This window comes from Tigriopus californicus, chromosome 11 (genome assembly GCF_007210705.1).
Source record: "Tigriopus californicus strain San Diego chromosome 11, Tcal_SD_v2.1, whole genome shotgun sequence".
Taxonomy (NCBI): domain Eukaryota; kingdom Metazoa; phylum Arthropoda; class Copepoda; order Harpacticoida; family Harpacticidae; genus Tigriopus; species Tigriopus californicus.
Genome location: NC_081450.1, coordinates 13471689 through 13494697, shown reverse-complemented (window position 1 = coordinate 13494697; position 23009 = coordinate 13471689). Strand labels below are relative to the sequence as shown.

The 23009-nt window shown below is 44.7% G+C and overlaps 1 protein-coding gene across 3 annotated transcripts; it reads right to left on the bottom strand.

The window, feature by feature from the left end:
- Positions 1-3462: 3462 nt before the first annotated feature.
- On the bottom strand, positions 3463-22924 carry LOC131889874 (myb-like protein AA). 3 transcript variants are annotated; one of them, XM_059239087.1, is made up of 2 exons: positions 22169-22924; positions 3463-9234 (listed from the first exon to the last, which is right to left on the bottom strand). In XM_059239087.1, exon 2 carries the CDS (start codon positions 9211-9213, stop codon positions 5851-5853), a length of 3363 nt encoding a protein of 1120 aa, XP_059095070.1. In that variant the 5' UTR covers positions 9214-9234; positions 22169-22924; the 3' UTR covers positions 3463-5850. The 3 variants fall into 3 exon arrangements, with proteins under 3 accessions (XP_059095070.1, XP_059095072.1, XP_059095071.1); XM_059239089.1 differs by having other exon boundaries at positions 22290-22924; XM_059239088.1 differs by lacking the exon at positions 22169-22924 and adding an exon at positions 13482-14225.
- Positions 22925-23009: the final 85 nt, after the last annotated feature.

Here is a 23009-nt window from a genome sequence, read left to right as displayed (position 1 = left end):
GCCAATATATTTCTTTCTGTTTTACACTTGATTCTGAAAACGGACTAGAACCTTAAAAAATAGTAAATGTTGTCCCCGTGTACACAATGCATTTAATACGACGGCCACAGAATTCCAAGGAACTAGCAATAATCCACAGTTGGATTGCTACTATTCAAAACTTTCTAGTAACCAAGTTATATATTGAGAGGTTAGCTGTTGACACTTTTAATACATTTTCAATACCACCTAAGAATTTTGACTCTGTTCTATTTTTATCTTTGCAATCTCTCTCCTCCCCCCTTCCAAGACTCAATCTCAAAAATGTATTTTTCGCATTCATTCGGATTCTCCACCACCATTTGGCACACCACTTTAGATGCTTTGAGTGCATATTTAGATTCACAATACTCCACCGAGTGTCTGTGTGTTGTCGGGAGTTACTTAACCAGACACACCATGAAGTTTCCTACTTTAATTTCGAGAAATTAAGCACACGCAATCCCTTAAATAATGATGGGGCTTTGGACACCCCGACCAAAGTAGTGTGTACTATTGCGCTACGGAAGGGACAAAGACAACAAACGGAAGGGACAACTAACTACTTCTTACTATGGACATGGCACTTGTAGGCCCACGAGAATTGTCCTGAATCGTTTTCGAATAGAAATTCAGATATCTGGAACGAAAAAATTCGCGATGGTGGAGAACTCACAGATACACACACCAAAATGGACTTGGAAAACTCTGGAGAGCTTCAAGTGCTTATAGCAAGAATTAGGGGGAAATTAAAGAAAAAAGACAAATCCTGGACAATTGGCCTTTTAAATGGAGCAATTGTGGTCCTGGTCTGGTTCAGGGAACGACGAGACCGTACAGTGGGTAATAATTGAGTAACTTTCGATTTTAAAGGTGAGTTTACTCGGGCTTCTTTGTTTGATCTTTGGTTATTGCGTTGATTTAGGTGTAATGAGCAGGCATAAATTACGTTGATTTGAATCGTGTTGACAAATTCAAATTTGTGACAGATCGAAAATGGTGGTTGAGTGCCAGCCACAAAATAATCAGTGCAAAGTGCATAAAAACGACCCTATCTTTGAATGACATCTTTTATATCACGTTTTTATGGCATTTCTAAAGGGTTTTCCTCATTGAGTGCTCATAAACAAAATGCCAGTCATTTATGACATGTTTACTTTAAAATTAGTTAAACTAAAATGAATTTTATGGTTGTTGAAAACGTTGTAAAAAATGTTAAGCACAAGAGCGATCTAGAAGAGGAATTTTCTAGATAAGATACTCGTATATATGGAACTTGGAATGATTCGTAGGTGGTAAAGGTTTGCATTGGGTTTGCAACGAATTGCAGAACCTGGCACCGAAAATCAAGACCCAAAAGGTCGCACGATTTTACGAAAACACCATGCTTAGTCCGAGATAATTCGAATGGATCAAGGGAGGTTTCCAATGCCCCCAAAATATCATTCTTTTGGCCCTACTATTCGACTCTTTGTTCCATTGTATTTATGTAAGTCTTTATGTACGAATAGGGATATTTTTGCACATGCCGTAGAAGCTAAACGAAACGTACAATAGTGTCAAAAGAATCAAATATCACAATTTTTGACTTGATTTCCTCTTGAAATTGGCACATTTAACAACAATCACCCGGGTATTTGACTACCATGTTTTATCACAATAGTTCAAATTACACATTGGAATATCAAATTTCTGTCCCACTAAACACTCCTAGCATGAAAACGTGAACAAAGACCAACAGCGATCCGCCCACTTTGTCCCTGACGTCACTCCTGTGGAGGCTTTTCCGGCTGACGACAAATAGAGGTCCTTTGTTAGATAAAATTTGTTTATCCCACAGTGGTGCAATCTACTACTATTGAATAGGGCTGGTTTCCAAAGAGCTCCTGATTTGATTGCCTCTCCCACAGATTATTGTGGTTGTAGCAAACGCTGCAAATAATCGCCGTTTTCCCTTGACATGCGCACTTATTCCAAGGTAGACATTTGCATTTAAAAACTTTTCAAAGTTGCAGGCACCTCCTTCGATGAAGCTACATGGTCAAATAAGCCTGCCAGTCAGTCCATGTCCTCATTAACGACTCGAAGACCATCCAATCAGATATGGCACTAACTCATGTCTCGCAAAATTGCGACCCGCATGAGCTCCCAAAGTTAGGTGGATCATGCAAGTCTTTTCTAGTACGCATATAGCTTATTTCATCTGTTGACACTTGAGCCAGGGACAAAAAAACAAGGTTCAACCCAATCATGCAAAAAAGGGCACAACGGAACTAGTTTTTCGTGATCAACTGGGGACTCGTAGTTTCGCCGATACACATTGAGTGTGTGAATCTTTGATGGGAGTGAATACGTCAATGCATTTCTCGAGGATCCGAGTGTGACTTGTTCTTGGCCAACGAGACTCATCGTAGCCAGCAGAGCTATGGAAAAATATCTCATAAATGCACTTTGATGCACTTCCATTTTTTTCGTTCTCTTAGTGTCATACGCATACCTTTATTTCCACCCGGACATGAGCCCGTCTCATCCCGAAATCGATCCCCGATATGAACCATGTTCCATCACTAGGAGTCGAACCTGGATCAATGGATACTTAAAAGATGAAATGAGGTTTAGTGCCTCTCGTTGGAAAACACACTTACTGGGAGAGAGTTATTGTAGAGTAGTTTGCAACGAACGGAAATTCAAATATGGAACAACAGTGTTGTTCATGGAACGCCGCGTCCTGAGGTTAAGTAATCGAAATGGAACATGAATGTAATTCCTGACTTAGCTCGAAACGTTGCCTTTGCTGGAAGCTGATTCCATTATTCCATTTGCAAAATTGATTTCATATTTGAGTAAGTCGAAATCAGTTTAAGTAATTTCGCAAACACACCCTGCGTCGTTGGTTGAATGTTGAGGGTCTTTTTTAAAAGCTTCGCCCTTTCTCTCTCCTCTTTCCTCCTCTCTCCTTGATTGTCTCAATGAAGCCAGCATTCAAAATTCAAAGCGAATTTCTTGCCAATTTAAACGTCGACTCTGAACGGGGAAAGGTTGGCGAAACCAGCGGAGTCCAATCAGAAAAGAGAAACCCGAGTGGCATTATGTAGTCACTATGTTCCATCAAGCTTTAGTCTGATGATTTGACAATGGGAACGCTTTTTTTTAACTCTAATCCGACCATCTGCTCTCCCAAGATAAACCTAGTACAGAGACGAAGTTCAGTGGTTCTGCCATCACAAGCATAAACTTTAGTTCCAACGAGTCAGTTGAGGAACACTTAGTACCATAGCGTGAATCGAACTACAAGGACTCGGTCCCGCTTTTCTTGTAGCTTGTATTTTAAAATAGATGACGTGTGCTTTATAGCACAAATGTGCCTCGAGCGAACAAACCTTTACGTAACCTTCTAGTAGTTAAAACTTGGGATGGAAGTACCTCCCATGTAAGTTTATAATGTCTTAAGAACTTGTTTATTTCTTGATTTTCACAATGCTGTGTATGCCTGATGAAACAAACAAAAGTCGCAGTTTGACCTGACTTAACAGAATATAGTGGTATTATCATTATTCTTTATCTATTGCATATTTACAGGGGACTCAAGGATTGTAGTAGTGGTGGTAGTAGTAGTAGTAGTAGTAGTAGTAGTAGTAGTAGTAGTAGAAGTAGTAGTACTTGTTGTTGTAATAATTGTTTTGGGTATGTTTAAAGTGGCATGGGGACAAAGGGGAGGATATATATTGGTACGGATTCACAGGGAATCCGCAATTTGATTCTTTTTGTAGTGGATAATGGTGTTTCTTGGGGTTTCGGACTGTAAAAATTGTCGATGAAAATCTTGACGGCGGAGAAATATATGAAGAGGTCGGAGAGCTCTTCGAGCGGCGGGGTCATAGAATGATAGTAGAGTAGGAGGAGGTGGAGGAGGAAAAAGAGGCTGTTGTTGAGGTGGTTGTAGTAGTAGTTGTTGTTGGTTGGATTCCAAAGCTTTAGCTCATGTTACTGCCGTTACTAGTTATGGTGGTGGTGGTGATGCTGTTTGGTGAATATACTAAGAAATATTGGCTTCAAGAGAGACAGGGTAAATTGTCAGCGATTGGGCAAAAAACGGTTGGGTTGGTATTTTCTTCGGAATGGAAAAAGAATAAGAAACATCTCGAGACTGACAAGTGTTGGTTCGAACAGTTTGATTTTAAAGGATCACGCACATGACAGAGGAAAGCAAGAGACTAAAAAAAATCATCGGCATTAAATTTAAGAATATAATGATAACAGAAAGATAAGGAACGGATCAAATATCCCCTTTCCAATTCGGAAGGTTATGGTGATGGTCGTCCTTGCAAGTGCAGTAATCAAGGACAAGTATTTTTGGGTTTCGTTTGCCTGGTTCAACGGAACTCTGACGTTCAAGTGACATTGAGCTCAGGTCCAGATGATGTAAATTTAGCAATGTTTCACTTATTAAATATCACACATAATTTTCATGTCGAGCACAGCCAGCAAAAGTAGTGTTCATCGTTGGTGATTTTTCTTCGATTTCGTCTTCATCATCATCATCACCATCGTCGTCTCATTGGGCATAAGTCGTTGCCATCAGAGCCATCTCGAGTATACACCAGGTACAGAATAGCATTATTGATGCAGTATAACAATGTTGTGGTAGTAGGGTAGTAATATCAATGGCATTTATGGACATTAGATGTCCAGGGTCGCTTGCTTTGGAAAAGGGTGGGCATTGAATGCCTCAGGAATACAATCTCACACACAACGACTTGATCAAGGGAACAGAACTCGGCGGTTCTGGGCAAGAAAGGAAAGCGGACCACTGAGGTGAAGTTGATGGAACAACAAGAAACGGAGGAGACGGGGGAACAAGGGAGGGAGATTCATAAAATATTCTTCCTAACATTGGTTCTACACAGGTTCTCGGAGGAGTCAGGTAGGTGAGAGACTCAACAATGAAAATCAAATGGCGAAAAGAGGGCAGGTAGGGGGGCAATGCGGGGCTTGGGAAATTTGGTTAGCCATGGTTGGTATCTTCTTTCTCTTGCTGTCAATGTCCATGGTAAGAATTCAGAGATGAAAATTGGAACATCGACGAGTCGTTCGGTATGCAGTTTGTGATGAATGACAATCAAAAGAATTATGGCGCAGATAAACGTGATGTGGATTTATGAGGAATGGGAATGAAGGTTGGGCGCCGATGTCTAGTGATGTCTAACATGGGAGGGAGGATATTATAAAGGAAGTGGGGAGGGAGTGAAAATGGTAATAGAATAGTTTTTATAGGGTGGTGATGGTAGCATTAAAGAGACAGTGAGAGAGAGAGAGATCACTCCTTGGTCCATATGTGTGTCTTTCATAAAGTTTAAACATTTTGATTCTTTTGAAGAAGATGAGAGTAGAAGCAACAGAGGTTGGTGACTTTCGAACACCTAGAGAACAATCGTGGTGGAGGCGAGGAGCAAGAGACGCATCGGCAACGGATTTTTCTTGCGAGGCAGGAGCTGCTGATTGACCTTGTTCCTCCAGAGGTCAAGTTGACCAAGCGAATGGTGAATGCCAACGGCGCGAATGATGTTCAACCAAGACAAGGGTCCTTTCAACAGACCTGTATGGCGGCTTCTGGTACTTACTCTCCTTGGCAGTAGTGTTTTTTTTGTTTGTGTGTGCGTGCGTGGGTACACGTCAAGAGGGGATTGGGAGGGCTCGAGCATCACCAAGATCCTCTTGCAATTGTAATTCAAGTTCGCGAAAGAGGAAAGGAAAAGATAATAATCAGAGTAAAACACCCGTTTCTTTTTGTCGCTTGGGCGTGCCACGACACGCCTCAACTGTTTGCATTCACTAGTCGTAGAAGTACGAGTCTTCAAAGCCCTCCTGACCTCCTTGAAGCATGTTGATTGTTCGACCGAGGCTGAAGGCTTTCTCGTGAGCATTTTCGTGACCGTGAGAATTTGCCACCGAGGGGAGGCTGACGGAGGCCTGGGTGGGATTGGCCATCACAGAAGTGGGCGAAACAGAGATGGCAGTGCTGTAGCAAGCAGTCGAGGCAACCTGGTGAGCTGACGGTCCCTGGGACTTCTCACTGGGGAGATTGATCTTGTCAGCCAGGTCCTGGTCGTCATTGAGCTTCGTGGCAGTGAGGGAGCCGCCCAAGGATTGAAGGCCCATCTTCAGGTCACTGCTGTACCCATTGTGAAGTTCGTTAGTGGAACTTCCGATCAGGTCAGCCATTTCCGAAGAAGGGAAAAACTCCGAGCCCATGGTCCCTCCCTTATTCATGATCGGGTGGTGGTGTCCACGCCCCAAGTGGGCGTAGGGCAATGGTGACCCGCCACCCAAGGTATTGAACTCGTTGGGGGGAACGTCTAATACATTCGCATTTGGGGGGTTGTCCATGTGAGGATCAAATTGGAAATTATTGTAGTCCACAAAGGAACTCGCACTTGTGGGCATCAGGCCAGCTCCCGTCGTTGTGGAGGCCGTGCTGAATGCCATCGAGGGGGGTATATAGTTGTTCAGGGAATAAGTGGGGGAATAGGAAATCGATGCCGGGCTGCAGCTGCCCGGATGGGTCCCGTTGCTCCCGGTACTGCCTGACGAATTGTGCCTACTTGCCGCACCTGAGTCCAGAGTGCCTATTGAGCTGCTCACCGTTCCCACGCTGGATCCACTCGTATTGCTGGCATGATTGGTCCTCGATTCAATGTGCCTTCCGTAGGGAGTGAAATCAAAGTCTTCCGGGTCATGAGTGAGGTTGTTCTTCTCAAAGAAACTTTTGAGTTTCTTTCTTGAAGCAAACTTGACGCCACACGGACTATAGATATAGACGTCCCACCGCCCTGCCTGCTTGCCATGCTTCCTCTGCTTGAGCTTTCGGACCCAACCCGAGGGTAAGGTCTTGTCTGTGAACTTCAACACTTTGGGAAGGTGAGCCGGTCTTCGCCCGATCTTGACATGAAGTGAGGCCTCTCGGGGAGGCCTCTGCTTTGGTGGCCTTTGAGCAATAGAACTGTCCAACATGCTATTCACTGGACCTGACGAGGGGAAGTAAGACGGCGAGGTTCCCACAAAACCTCTAGTTGGTATTGAACTGGCTGCTCCCATGCCGAAATGAAAATTCTGTTGAGCAAGAGAAGGAGCTGCGGCTCCCACAGCTGTGGGACCAGCTGCCGTGACTTGGGACTGCATAAAAGTTTGCATTTGTTGTTGCTTGTTGTTCTGCTGGATTTCCTTGGCCTGCACCTTGGAGATGTCCACGTTGGGTGCCAGTGGTTCATCCCGATTGTTGGCGCTTGGCATGGGCGTTCCCTCCCTCGAGGAGAGGGCGGACGACGGAGTGATGGCTCGGCCTCCTCCTCGATCCATGTGCGGGGGCGAGGAGGCTGAGGAGCTTTGTACTGAGTTATTTGCCCCACTTGGGTACCTGAACTTATTACTCGAGGCATCATTTCGATCGGAGGCCGGCGACAGATTACCATTGCTGTCGATGTTGGTGGAAGGAGAAGAGGATGCATTGGGGTTGTGGGGACTGCCAGTGTTGTTGGTGTTGTTGTGGTGCTGGTGGTTGTTGTTGTTATTATTGTTTAGGATGTTGTCCATTTTGGCAGCAGCTATGGAGTAGGGCGAGGTCTGAGATCGGGTTTGTTGGGGACTGACAAGATCGGTTGAGACAGCTGAAGCCGGCAGGAGCCTCGTGGGCTGAGGCCGGGCCAAGAAATACCTTTGTTGCTGCTGTTGATTTTGTGGTTGAGCACTGTGATGCTGTTGGGGATGCTGGGCATAATCTCCCCCGCCCAAAGGGATGTGGGTGGTGGGAGTAATTTGGGAGGTATAGGGAGATTCAAAAGCAGAGTACGAGGACGAATACAGTGCTTGGTGGTGAGCTGGTAGACCCGTGTCATACCTATGCGAGTAGTTCGAGGCAATGGGATGTTGGGAGGCTGCCAGCGGGTTGATTGACGGAAAAGGCACTGTTCGATCCCCAAGTCCGGTCTGCTCCAGGCGGGAGGCAGCTGTGGGAGCCATCGTGGCAGCGGAATGGTACAATGCAGCTGCAGTAGCTGGGTAATGAATGTAAGGCCTCAGATAATCAGTAGCCGGTTGCATAGTTGCGTTGTGCCCCGAGAGGACTGCACTGGTCCCAGTGTGGCCACCACTCGAAGCTTGGAGTGGGTGGTGGTGAGGGGGATTGGGGTATGATTGAAGGTGATTTTGCTGCTGTTGCTGTTGTTGCTGTTGTTGATGATGTTGATGATGTTGATGAAGATGATGCTGTTGCTGTTGTGGCTGAAGCGAATGGTGTTGTTGGTGTTGGCGTTGATGGGGTTGGTTGATGGGTTGGTTGATGGGTTGGTTGATGGGTTGGTTTTGGCCACTATTTGATCCCACTTTGTCTTGCCCTTGCTTTTTTCTCAGAGAATCACTATTATTCACCAAGTTCCTGGTTCCACTATTTAAAAAGTGTTCGAAAGGTTTTTGTTCTTCAACGTACCGCTCTTGGAGAGGCTGTTGTTGTTGCTGTGCACACGTTGGTGCAGAAAAATGCACTGAACTCGAGGTCGAGGCCAGAGGGGAGGACAACGAGGACGCGTTGCTGAAAGTAAGAGGAGAAGGGCTGCTGCATCGGAAATCACAGTTTCTCTTTCTTCCCTCTCCCTTTGTTAAGCCTGAGGAGTCTTCAAGTAATGTTCCACCACCCACACCACTCCGATCGTGTCTAACGGAAGGTACAAAAGGGACAACGGAGGAACACAAGTCAGAACTCGGTTGAGCTGCAGTGGCGGAGCCTCCGACCGCGGAGGACGAGGAATTCGAATTCGAGTTGGCTGCTACGCTTTTCGTCCCGACAAACGCGGAGGACGTCATGCGGTCCTCGTGGAGGTCATTTGGCTTCTTCGCCCTCTTTGGACCGACTTCTCCTTCGGTGCACAATGGTGATGAGATTGTCGGCCATAGCCATGCACTTTTGGCTGGTGAAGGAGAGGGAAACGAGGTCGAAGAGGATGCACCAAAGTCGATCACCCTGTTGCTGGGTGCAATCTTGGGATCGAACGGGTAACTGGTGGCGTAAGTCGAGGATGAAGACGCGGACGGGGAGGGCTCTTGAACCGATGAATGGAAGTCTGGATACGACTGGTTGGATGATCGACGACGGTGATTATTGATGTGTGCCTTTGGGTCCTCAGAGTCGAAACTTCTCCTCATGACCCTAAGAGGGTTCTGCAGCTGGAACAAGAGAAAAATTCAAAAGTCAGTACTCGCAACAACAGAAGTCGGCGATTCGGCCGCCGATTCAGGCTGTTAAAATAATTCCAAAAGGTTTTATTGATCTCGTTCTTCCGACGCTAATCAAACTCCAAGCGAGATCATTTGGAACCTCATAAACTGGCCAGTTAAAGATGCTTCAAATCTAAACTAGACTTGTCTTCACTAATCTTCATTCCCAAACTGCGGGAGGAACCCATCACCAAAACAACCAACCAGTTTTGCAACCCAACATCATTTTACTTTCTATCGCACTGTCTGTTCCGGCAATTCATCCCTTAATCCAACAAAAGAAAGAATGATAATGATATTGACAATCATGCATATTCGTGAGGTTAAACCTGAGTATTGAAGTTTTAAGGCTTCAGACGCCAAACCGTTTCATGCTTACTGCGAGATCGAAAGTGTTCCAATTTGCGACCAATTTAAGACAGCATTTGCCTACATTTCAAAGTCGATAGCAAACAAGATGTAAAGTATCAAGATTTGCCAATCCATTGCCACGTTTACGTCTCTTCCAGTTTCTACTGATATCAAACTTTGGTCAGAGACCACTTTCCACCTGGCAAAAACCAAGCTGGTTTCTAACCTGTTTGACTCAGACTTCTTGATTTTGAAATAATATGCCATCGAACAGTTCTGAGAGCCCGAACGTTTCTATTTCACAATGATGGGGGCATACCTGGCTTGATTACTTTCCTCCATCGCTGATTTCAAAATACTATTTCCTCGTTATTAGGAACCAGAATAAAATGGTCAACAGGATTTTATTAAAAGGGGAATTCACTTCTTCATATCCACATTCCAAAAGGACATGGGGAAAATTTGCAAAGTGATGCAAAATCTATTTTGTTTTCAGTATCAAACCAATGGTTGTAATATCTAAAACGAAATTTGCAAGGTACAAAAAACGTCTAGCATAATGTGTTAACTTTAATGAGTAAAGTTATATAATTGATATCTGTCTTTTTAAGTCAGAGAAATTTTGTGTACCTTAACAATATTTGATAAATGCTTTGTTCATGGAATGACTCGACTAATCAATCGATATTGTCTAGTATCCAATCGTGCTGTTGATGAATGGTTTTCTTTTCAAGGGTTTCGCATGTATGATTTAAGTACTTTAATGGATGCGATTTTTTATGAAAGCAAATTTGAGCAATGCAAATGTGAAGAATGATTGTGTTCAGTACAAGGTGATCAAGAAACATGAAATACAGACGGGTTTCATGCCAACATTTGCCAAATCTTGGTTGGAGCAACTCTTGGTTTATTCAAAAAAAGGTTTGTAAAATAATAAACCTAGTTTGTTGCAATTAAGTTTAGGTTACTGCAAGAATATTTATTTACTTACACGTAAAACAATTATTTTAGACTATTTTTCCAAACGTCTATCTAGTTGACCAAGATTCAAATTATATTCAGTCGTTCCAACATAACTTTGACCCTCGCTCCTGAGTTCCTTGAGAAAGATTTTAGGAGCAAATGTATGTGGCAAGATGCCTTGAAATTATTCAGCGCTTATATCGAGTGCAATGAATGATTTAGGTAATACGAATTTTTTGCTGCCGTCTGAGGTCCATATCTCTAGATTGTCCGTATAGATTGACACAAAGTTACTACCCAACAATTAGGGTTAGGGTAGAATGGGCCATATCATTTTAAAATATTCCAAGTTTCGATTGCTCCCAACTATTTCCACATACACTGAGCATAAGTAGACACACTCTCTAAGATCGAATCGAGCAAATATCTAAAGGACAATTAAAAAGATTAATCATGATGAAACAAATAAGGCAAGCGACGTTGGGCAACATTGATCCAATTCGACACAATCCAAATATTGTTTTTCTCGTTTTGGCCCAGATTCTCAAATTGTTCAAATATCCACGAGCTTGAGCCTACTTGGCTGTATCATGAAATAGAGCCTGCTTCTGGTTTTCCAGTTGCTCCACACAGATCTGGGACAGAAAACTAATTAGAAAGTGGGTGCAATTGTGGGTTAGCTTTGCTGCTCTCTTTCTCTCTCACTCGCTCTTCACTCTTGGGAGGGTGGGTCTTGGTTGGGCTTTACCCGAGAACTTGGTGGATGGTACAGCAGTCAGTAGTACGGGACAGAATTACTTACAGCATGGATGGACCTCTACTTGGAGGACAGAAGATTTAATGCAGACAAAGGAGATAAGACTTAAATCTTCAGACTGCATTTGTCTTGTTGAGACTCTGATTTATATGTTCCAAAATGGGGGACAACATCAGAAAGGGCCGAAGAGCCTTTCCTGATCGGGGACGCCTTCATGTTCCCTGGAGACTGTTCCACCTGGGTTTTCACACACTACTTGATGGAGTGGATGAATGGTGAATAAGTGAACGCTTCATGACGGGACAAGTTTGTAACTAGCCCGACTTTTTGTATTCACACAGGTTGGCAAAAAGACAGCCCGTATGAGTGGCAAAACACTTGCTTAGCCTCGTTCAGAGAGTATTTACGGCCTTTGTCAATGCAACAAGCGCAGCCAACAAGGAGCAACCCTTCCCTTCATTGGCGAATGTTTTCCTTTGGCAGCCCATCTGTGTTTAACAGAGATAGCCGGTCGTTCGGACTCGCGGAATTGAGTCAGAGCTGGAGAAGATCTTGTCCCGAATGTACAAAATATTTCTAGATTACCCAAGCAAGTACACGCTATCCCACCCATTTGTGTTCCATCCCACGGAAAGGCCGTGAAGACTGAAAGAAAGAAGAAGAAGAAGAAGAAGAAGCCCTTGGCTAGATATTCTAGATATTCTAGATATTACAGTTACACTGGCTTCGTCTCCTCTCTTTGTCTCTTGGTTAGCTCCGTGGATCTTAGTCAGGAACATACGTTTTCGTCCTAGTCTTTGTCCAGCTTTGAGAATCGAGTTGAACTGAAACGAACTGCCGATTGGAGGATGGAGGATGGAAGATGGAGGATGGAGGAAAAAAAGGAATAACCCCAGAAGGAAACAGCTTTCAGAAATGGGTCTTGAGATCGTCATGTAGCACCAGAATGGTGTTCAAGGACCACTTGGCCGTTTTCGTTTTTGTTCGACGGTCGGATCGGTTTTAAATAAGGACTTTGACAATGATGAATAGTAATTACCGAGAACATTCTTTTGGCAAGGACCTGAGTAAAGGGTTTGCGAGGATTGAACCAATATGGTTGTAATTCTATGAGTTTGTGGTCACTTCCTGAATCATGCAATACGTACTCACGGATGGCATCTACCATTTACTGTACAAGAAGCTTCCTGGAGAAAGTACTCTTGAAGACAAAAGCTCAATTCAAATGCTGAAACAAACAAATTGTTGGAAACAGATAGCTAATCTCAGTTGCGATCTGATTTGAATTGGCAAATCCCAAACTCATACTTTGTTGTTCTTTCTCAAGATAGCCAGTTCTTATCAGCACAGTTTAATCCTGACCTTGTTTGCCAGTCAAAAAGTTCCGCTCCAAGTCATAATTGCACGTAGGAAATGCAGAACATATTTTCCAGTTCATTTAGGATCTCGCTCATGCGGAGTACTGCCAATCTCCAACCACTTTGAGACGTTTACAGACGGAAAAAAAACAACCACAACAAATATTCGTGGCTTACTACTAGCCGAGAATCTTTGGTCAAAACAAGCTCTGCATAGAGACAGTCGTCCGTGCTTTGATTGTACAGTACAAATCAGCATCAGTATCAGTCTGCCAGAGTGCCACATTGCCTCAGTCAAAGCATCCTTGTCAAGAGCCTCGAGACTCCCGAACGAACAATCATCCGAAGGTGTCATCCTCAGACGCAAATCCGTCATTGGGTGGATTGGATTCCCGCTCTTGGCGGCAATCCTCGACGCTGATTTTGGTTCGGGAACCGCGAGGTCTTCAGCTCTCTCTGTCTTTCGGTTTGTGTACGTCTGTGTGTGTGTGTCCACTTCCCACCGAGTGAGGGAGTGAGTGTGTCGTTACAACATTGTACGCTTCGTAATAGAGTGACTGGCAAAATTCTGGGACTGCAACTCATGCTGCGAGAACACACAAGACACACACGAGGATTGAGTGAGAGACACAGAGAGAAAATCATCCTGAGGACACTCGTGGCGTCCCTGCGATTCCATGGATATCGTCATCACTTGGGTGTCTATCTACTATTGCTTCTACTACTGCCACTATCTATTACTAGTACAAGTGAACACTCGAACGTACCGAATAAGGCCGTTGTGGAAAACAACGGGCTTTCTCTCTGTTCCCAAAGTTGAGAGAATGGGATACGTCGACGCACGCACACACACTCGCCAGTGAGAGGGAAAGCCTCGCTCTTTCTCGTTCCTCCTTGTTCCTCGTTGTTCCTTATTCCTTCGTTCCCTCTTTCGTCTGTCTGTCCTTAAAGATTTTGGCGAGGAAGAATGGGGAGAAGAGGGAAGACGAGGAGGACGGGGGGGCAGACGTCGGGTTGCACTTGGTAACACTATCGTTTAGTGTTCACGCTCTGCACTTTGGACTTTGATTCTTCAGGCCGGCCTTGGGCTGGGAACAACATTGGTGGAGGAGGAATAGGAGGAGAAGGAGGAGGGCCAGAGACACCAGCACACACTCCAGATCCCGAAAAGGTTGAACAATCCAAGTCACATTCGGGCTTGGAAGAAGGAGTAGGACGAAGACAGCTACTACTACAACTTCGACGACTTCGACTTCGTTTGGAAGGGGCTTGAGTTTCACCGTGTGGCAACACTTCACAATCGGGTTCATGTCGTTGTCCATGAACGAAAAACTGCCAGTAGAGTCTACATTCCCGAATGAGGCTGTGTTTTGCACACTTTCAGAGTGGATTTGGATCTCTTTTTTTTTGCCAGAACGTCACTTGCTCGCTTCAAGCATGCAGACAGGACTACAATAAAACGACAAGTATACGCCGGTCCTCTTCTTTTTCGTGAAAAATAGGATTGTGTCGGCAATGATCTCTCTTTCCCTCCCCAAGTTTTCCAGTTGCTCGTCCGTGCAAAAAGCCTTTGCGAAAAGCGCGCTCCTGACTGTCTGGCGCAAAACACGTGCGCTCGGAGCGAGTTCAGACTCCCCCCCCCACCTCCTGGCTTCAAGGCCAGTTCAGTTAGTTTATCCACGAACGTCGTGTCCAACCCTTCCCTTTGCTCTTAAAACCCTTGCCAATTTGGGACCCCCGACGGAACGGCTGTACTATAGCAGCAGAATGGAAGTAGTCATTCTCGATCGGCGACAGATCCAAAGAACGAGCGAACAACCGACCGACCGTACGTACGAAGGCACGAAGGAATGAGCGAATGTTGAATGTTGTGGATGGAGGAGACGCCCGAGACGCTCGAGACGCTCTTGCAGCGCGACGACTGTTGTTGCGAAAAACGCACTCGCAGACTCGTTAAGACCGTCTAGAGCAGCAACACCACTCGGACGGCTGTCTCACTCACTCTCATTTCCTTGCAGCTCTTTCTCCGACCCCGACAACTGCCCGTATGTAGTGAGTGCGGAGTACTCTGTACCTCATGGCGCGGGTGACATCACATGTGCGTGATAGCTTGATCGCTAGTGGGTGCATGCGTGCCCGGAATACGGGTGGCGAGTGTTGCAAAACCCCGCGGTCCATTTTGCTTTCCAGGCAGACTCGCCGTGTCTCTGATCCTTCTCCCTCCCGACGCCCACCGGGATCACCCAGAGGGGGATGTGGGATTGCATTCTTTTTGCGCTCAGACCTGCGCTTACCACCGGAGAGAGGCCCTCGGCGGGTTTTGGCACAAAGAACACCACCACCACCACTACTTTTGGCCAAAACCCTCCCCAATCCGAATCTTGGAAGCACCGAGACTCCAAGAGGAACAGGGATATGGAGGGAGAGAGTTGGGGGTGCTTGTACGAATATGGCGAGAAAGAGAGAGAGAGAAAGAGAGAGAGAGAAAGAAAAAGAAAGAAAAAAGAAAGAAAGAGTGAGATGGGGAGAGAGGTTGGTTCTCTCGGCCTCCTTTGTGTGTTGTGGTACTCCCCTCATCACCATTTCGCGAAGCTCTTTCACAGAGGGTTGGAAAGACGGGGGAGGACAAGAGGACAAGGTGAATCAAGGGGAGAGATGACGGCTCTCAAGGAAGGAGGAAGGAAAGAAGGAAGGTGGCCCAGAGAAGCAGGCATTTGCCAAAAATGAGGGGAGGATTTTTGCAATGGTGCTTCAACGGTACTCTCTCTCTTTCCCATTCACATATGTACGGCACTATACGTCCATACAGTGTATGTGGTGGAGCGAGACAGACGGGAGAACAGACAGACCGGGTGGGGGGAGGGGGGGGTAGGAACGGCCCAATAGTGGCCGGACCGATGGACGGGGTTGAATGGCAAGGGATGAAGGAGCCTTGGTTACAAAAGCCCAAAGTGAACTCCCGAGTCGTTCGTTCGTTCGTTCGCCTTTGAGTCTTTGAGTCTAAGGAAGAGTTATGGGTGTTTGGGGAGAATCTCCTTTCTCAAGATGGCCTCAAGAGCACCCAACTTTGACGGGTTGATGGCGGCTATAATGTTGGAGAGTTTGTAATAGAACTTTGCCTCTCAACCCACGCCACTCACACTCCGGGGATGGATGATGCATTTCGCCAGGACTCGGTATACAAATGTATGTGATGTTCATCATAGAGGTTGGGGATGAAGAGAGGAAGAGCCAGCTAACTCCACTACACATACTGTATGTACAGTAAATGTACATAGAAAGAGGGCGGGTTGGTGAGGGAGAGGCACCTAATTATCGTTGAATCGGAGCGATATTCGCGGATTCTAGGATTAATGGGCACCGTGTGGATGAACGTCAAAGCGAGCCTGGGATTGGAATGAATGCACTTTTATCAAACCTAGAGAAGGAATGCACCTCTCCAAACTTGAAAATAAAAATTTCAGGTACCCCAATATTTGGCATTCCATTTTTGACCAACTCCTCTCCAACAAGGTGAGACGAAGCCAGCGAAAGAGAGAGAGAGAGAGGAGAGAGAGGGAGAGAAGGAGCCCTTCAAGTACTTCTTCATCCATTGAGGTTGCCTCGACCCGATTTACCAAGCTTTCAGACTATTTTTCTCATTCTTAGGCCCATTTGCCAGCATTCGGAAAAGTATTTCCTTATACTGATCATTTCTCAAATGCTCAGACGGAGACAACTAGGTTACCCACCGTTTTGTTCAGGGAGTAACTATTCAAAGAATCTTTTCCTCAAAAAGAGTGAGCGCCCTCTAGAAAAACCCTCTCCCCATTGAAAATCAATCAAAAAAACTCGCTTTTCAATGAGGACTTCGCAGCCCTAGCTTTTCTTTTCAATTCGTTGAGTCCAGCTTAGGATTGGAGATCTGGACCATCAATTAAAGAAATTGCATCACGCAAATCGAGAGCAAAAAGAGATTTTTCCCAAATTGTTCTCCAAGAGATGAACGATAAAAAAGGCAACCGAGCAGTACTCTTCTACAGTTACACCAAAGTTGTTGGCCAATTTGGCCTGGAAGCCACACAAGTACGGCTTTTCACTCTCACCAATTATCATCATCATCCATAAAAAAGTGTTTGGTCACAACTAAGACACAAGACCGAACTAACGACAAGCGCATCGCTGACGGACGACACGTAAAAACAGAAGCCGATTAATGAAAATTTTAAGGGAGGGCCAATTTCTCATTAGTTCCCAAAAGCAACGCAGCAATCAAGTTCTACCAGTCATAAATCTTTTGTTATCAATCCGGGTTTTTTTGATCCGTTAAACGACAAAATGGCGAATCGTTCAATAATCATTACAAGTCACTTAATCCGCTTTTCCTGGTTGATTCCAAAAGCAGGCCGATTTCAAGACTTCAAGACAAATTTCCCTCACCAGCCTCATTATCCATAAAAACACGTTCAGGTTGATGGAAGTACGTGGTAACGTGCTCGCTGCAGAGCTATTACAAGTGCAGCAGACTTGGTAGTCTCATTGTACATACATGCCGTAGTACATTCTATGTAATACACATACGTCCGTACAAGCACTGCATTTCAGGTGAGTGATACTAATATTGTGCCTGAGACCACTCTTCTTGTTTCCTGTTCGTAAGCCAGTCTTGCGAAAAAATTAGCACAACGGACATATCATTCACACGTACATAGAACAAACAAAGGGCAAACGATCTTAAGGCTTAAGGACTATGATGATGAAGAACTTGAATGTCCCGCTTGGTAGACACACACACACACACTCATATACTCATATACCCTATCTACTTACTACCTATGTACAAGGGCTAGCTCGTATCGTATAGGGTGGGATAGCAGAAACTTCCTCCTGTGTACAGTACAGAAACATATGCAGGACATTGCATTCAGTCGATCTTGCTTCTCAGACTCAATGAGCCGAATGCACTTTGAGTGCAACCGCAGTCGCCAGTCAGAGGGCACTCAAGGTTAGTAGCATGGCAGTGAAGGGGTATATACGTAGTATGTGAGCTACTCCATTCCCGTGGTCAAAGGTTTTTAGCCGGAGAAAAATCCACAAACCAGGGGTTGGAGGAGGAGGAGGAGGAGGAGAAGGATGAAAGATCTGCCATTTTTTGGTGGCAAATAAAAGTGCCATGTCATATGTTCTTTTGATCCTGGCAGCGTTAGTTCTGCTGGCTTTGCCATGACGAACAAGGTCTCGTCATTTTCCTCATTGAAAGCCAGGCGTAAAATAGAGGTTAACTACGTGTTTCCCGTGTCTTCTTGTCCGGGTTAAGCTATGGATAAGTAAATGGCTGTGAAACCTGGCACACATGTAAGACCCGTCGAGATCTTATGATCCAGTTTGCTACTACTTCTCCTAATGGTAACAGGACATTGTCATCATCGTCATGATCATCCTTTGTCCCATCGCACTTGACTCACACCAAGTGTTCAAACTTGGGAATGGCAATTTGATCATTACCCCTTTTTTGTCGGGAGGCTTGAGAGCCTTTTTCTGGTATCAACACAAATGCTCGGCATCAGAGCCGTTAATAAATTTGAAGCCCGTTGTGTATGAATAAATACGGACCAAGCACATGTGGTAGCGCTTAAACCCATTCCGTTGGAGCAACAATGCCACAATGGGACATGTTAAAGCGCGAGTTAATCTAATGGCCAGGGATATGGTGGATAGTCCAAGAGATATGACTGTGAGCCCTGGGATCCACCTACTACAAGTCGCCAGAAAATAGCTTCCGTTTTTTTGCCAACTAGGGATCCCCAGATAGGAGGATCAGGCCGGAGCTTCTTTGCCTTGGATGGGTGTTCTAATTCAGTGCAAGTCCGGAATATATGACTCGGCTTTTTTTGCCCAGATGTCTGGCAGTCTGAGCCTCTTTTTTCTCTCTTTCTTTTTTCGCTCCCAATCCGATGAACAGTACGTAGTTGGGGTTCGTTGGGTGTTAGTGGAAGAAACTGGAAAATTCCGAAAGCGCCCCAGATTCGCCAAGACTGACGAACGGATAACATCTAACACAAACAGAGGGCTCGTTGACAGGTCTGAGATATATTCCGGTAGCCATAAAACATATTCAGAGTGACCCATTTGTCGGATTTCGAGATATGTATATTCACAGATCTGGAGGAACTGATCTGATCAAGTTTCACGAGTGGAACCAAAGAGCACCCAAGAAGGCCCTGATGAAGAAAAGGACTCGTCCATGGGGAATATATGGCATATGAACTGGGTGGGTAAAACCAAGGTCGTAAAATATCTACTTGACTTCACCCAAAAACTCAAGTAAAGCTCCAACCTAGTCGCCCTCTACTCGTTCTTCCAACGTGGTCCTGAGTCTAGTATATCAGGGCCCTTGAAGCCAATTGGCCCCCTCCTTTCACTTACTACTCCTTCTTTTTCTTCTTCGTCCTTGGTCGTCCTTGCCTCAATGGAAGGAACGCACGTGGAACAAGGAACATAACCTCCAGACAGGCGACGGGCCCAGAGGCCACATTTATACATGTTTTTATGTGTTGGCCTTATAACGCCAAATGGCACCTGAGCCATTCTGGAAGTTAAGATATGAACCATGAGAATGCATTAACTGAATAGGACCCAAATATAGTACAACACTCGAGTGGGGCATCTTAAATGATTCTCGAGGTTCCACATTCCCACGTTCTGCTTCATATCCAATAGCAAAGCAACAGCCAAACATGTGCTACTTTCAAGACAGAAAGGAGACTTGTTGAGACAGAAGGGAAAGGCGTTATTAGACTGTCATTTCTTTGTCAAGTGTGTAAGATTGTTAGTATGGGTACTGAGAAGGGTCATTGTATGTAATTACTATGTTCCTTGAAAGTCTTTGCCGTCCTACCAAATGTCTGATTTGGAACCTACAAGTGACATCAACATGATTAGGACACGTCATGTGGCGTTTTAGGGTGTTTTTGCCAATGAGCTGGCTGACGTGTTCAAACTTAATGAAATATTTGCTTCATCCCATTTCATGTGTCTTATCTTAGGGAATGAGTTGCAAAGTCAATAGATTCATGAGCAGGCTTTCTAATGAGACAGTAGTTCAAAATAGACAACGGCTTGAAAGATCATTGAGGAAAACCGATTGGTAATGGCACTTCACAAAGCTATGGCATCCTAACAGTCTGCCATCACATCTCCAGAGTCCAGATCAACTGGATTGACACCATTTCAAAGTACAAGATTGGCGACCATGGATGACAAAAGTCACGCTTTGGTGACGAGGTGAGATTTGGCTATTGTCTTCTCTTTTCATTTGGGCAAGTCCTTCATCACCCACCAACAAGCACAACTTATATCGATGCTTGGAAAGCACAAGATGATCCAGTGTGACCAAGAGCAGTCATCTTTAACAGTTTGCCTACCTACGTTAATTCATGTGGCAGAAATGTTGATCTTGATCTATAGGGGATGTCAAGTAAAAGAAATTCAAGGAAAAATGTGGTACGACAACCTGATTTTGGGGAGAGAGAACTAAGACAAACATGACAGTCAAGTCGCACCATTTGCCCATTGAATTTTCAATAATCGAGTGATTTTGAGCAAGTTGTGGTACAAAACCCTACTAAATGAGCATGTTTGGTGTTAATCAGCTAATGCACAGTCAAATTGGCTCAATACCACAATGCTAATTGCCTAGACAAGCATGTAAAATGGAAAAAAATGTCAAAATCCAATGCATGCACAGTGCGGTTTGGCTGGGCATGTTGTCTTTGATTTTACTCAGTGGAAAAACGTCAGTTGCCCATGAACGCGTTTACTTGACTAGCCCTATTGTACAGTAAGTAACAATTTTAGGGGTGCTGTACAAGGTTATTGACGAAAATGAAGCTGGGCTTTGACCCAAGGCAGAGATCTCTGTGGATGTTTCTAATCAGCTGTAAGTCGTAAGGCATAGCTGAACGGTTCAGACAAGACAGGGACGGTCAGGTAGAATATTGTTAAAATATCACACTAAGGTTACGTTGAAAAAATTGTTATAAAGAATCTCGATAAGGGATTATTACCTCTGGATAATTGGGACCACGATAAGGCTCTTTTCTGGGACAAGTCTTGCGTTTCAGGAAGTGCCAATTATGACCAATTCTACTGTCTCCAAGAACGGATTTGCAAATGAAGGTTACTCAGATTTGGCATGGCAATCAGGCTTGTTTTTCTTGTCCTTTTGTCCACGTTTAATTGCATATTTCTTCACTCTCTCCGAACATAAATGGCCCTCTGTTGTTAATCATAGTGCGAACAAGACCTCCTATAATCGACGTCCTTTTCTGACAGTTTTGTTTTATGTTTCTTCGGAAACACATTTGATATCAATTAGTTTCTCACGGCCTTGAAATAGACTTGAAGGGCCATTGTACACCGGTGTAACAGCTTTTTATGGTACAATATTCCTTGGTCGCAAAAAACACTGCCCATGCCAATGAGTGTTTTCGAGTTTGTTGGCCAACTTGCAAAAACATTAAGAGTTGCAACTGAAGCTTAAGGTACAGAGTAATTTATGCAATTTTTTCTCCATAAGTACAATAAGTTCCAATTCTAGTTTATGATGATTGGTGGCACATGGAATAAAAGGTCTAAAAATTCCGTCCAAGAGCAACACTTGTTCGCATGGTTGATTGAACTCATCATGCAGTGAAATCTTTCACAACAGATTCTCAAATAGCTTTGAAATGGATTGGCCTAAATTGAATTCCTCGCAAAAAGCCCAGATTTTGAGCTTGCTATTTTCCAGCAGCAAATTCGGTTAGCCCTACATACACAACTTAAACGTATTTCTAGGCTGCAGCAAGCGCATACGATGTAACGAAGAACGAGTACGTACACTAATTGACTAGTCATTCAAATTGGCACACTGGGCTTGAATCCATGTAATTACCCCGTCTCTCTCTCTTTCTCTCTCTTTCTCTCTGTGTCTTCCATGGACTCCTACCAATTTTTTCTTCTAACAAACAGCGACAAATTCGAGAGAAGACGAGATGCATTAAACAAGCTGCTACTTCGACTTGCAAGAAGCTCTAACGGGGTGTCTTTTTACGGTCAGGAAATCGCAAAATGAATTGAGGGTTTACACTCGCGACCATATGTCGAAAAGTCCATCTCATTACGTCATAATCATTATCTTTATACTGACGATTCTTTAAGAGAGGTTGAACTAAACAGGGTTGCCGTGGGTTCGCCGCGGTCATCGAACGATTTTGCCATCTGAGTCAAACTAAGATGACTCAGGATGTGAGACAACTATTTCAAAGCCTCATCACTTTGGAAGGGCGAAACATCGTTGGATGAGAGTGGGATGAAGAAGGCTTCTTAACTGATGAGGCACCCAATATTAGCTTGGCGGTGTCTTTCGTACGGCCAATTAGCTTCAATTGCACGGTGAAATGAGGGCCTGATCGTACGCATATGTCATACTCACAGGTTGGAACACACAAGGGATCCGACATGTTGATCCGAGCTCCACGGGAGCATCCAACAAGTCCAAGGATTTTGACACAAGAAAAGAGGTGAAGTGTACAGCGTGTTCCACGTGTTTATACCTGCCAAAGTTATGGGAGGGTGGTCCCAATCACATCACAAATCACGGTACCACCATCATCATCATCTTCATCATGATCTCACAGGATCTGACAAGTCAGGAGGACTTTCTCCTGATACAAGAAAATAACACAAACACACCCAGAACTTTTCGCACTCCAACGTGAATGTCCTTTATCAGACACTTTGGCAAATCTAACTCCTGCAGATATTTTACTGGCCGCACACTAGTATTGTCGAAAGATTCGCGCCAGTACGTTGGATTGTTCGTACCGCTACTAGGAGTACTAGTAGTAGTAGAAGAGGTACTAGTGGTACTAGTAGTAGTAGTACTAGTAGTTGTAGAACACTGTAGTGTGTAGTTGGCTCCCAAGCGTGCTTCAGAATATGTTTATATCGAGGCCATATCCAAGAGAGAAACAGTCAAGCAGACCACGATCCGCTCTCAAGTCTTACTACGACGACTCCTCTGAGTCCGACGAGAGAAGCCTCCTTATCTGTCCGTAGTCTTACCACAGACAGTAGACACCGGCCCCGTCTGCGAAACAGCCGGAGTTTGCGAATCCTGGCTAAATTGGCCAAGATTCGCACTCACTCCACTGGTAGTCAGGAAAAGACCGATGACGCCGATGACGACTTCGACCCCTTCACTGACGACGTCGAGGACGACGTCGAAGACGAGCGACAAGCACTCCAACCGACTGGGACCGATCATCCGCCAC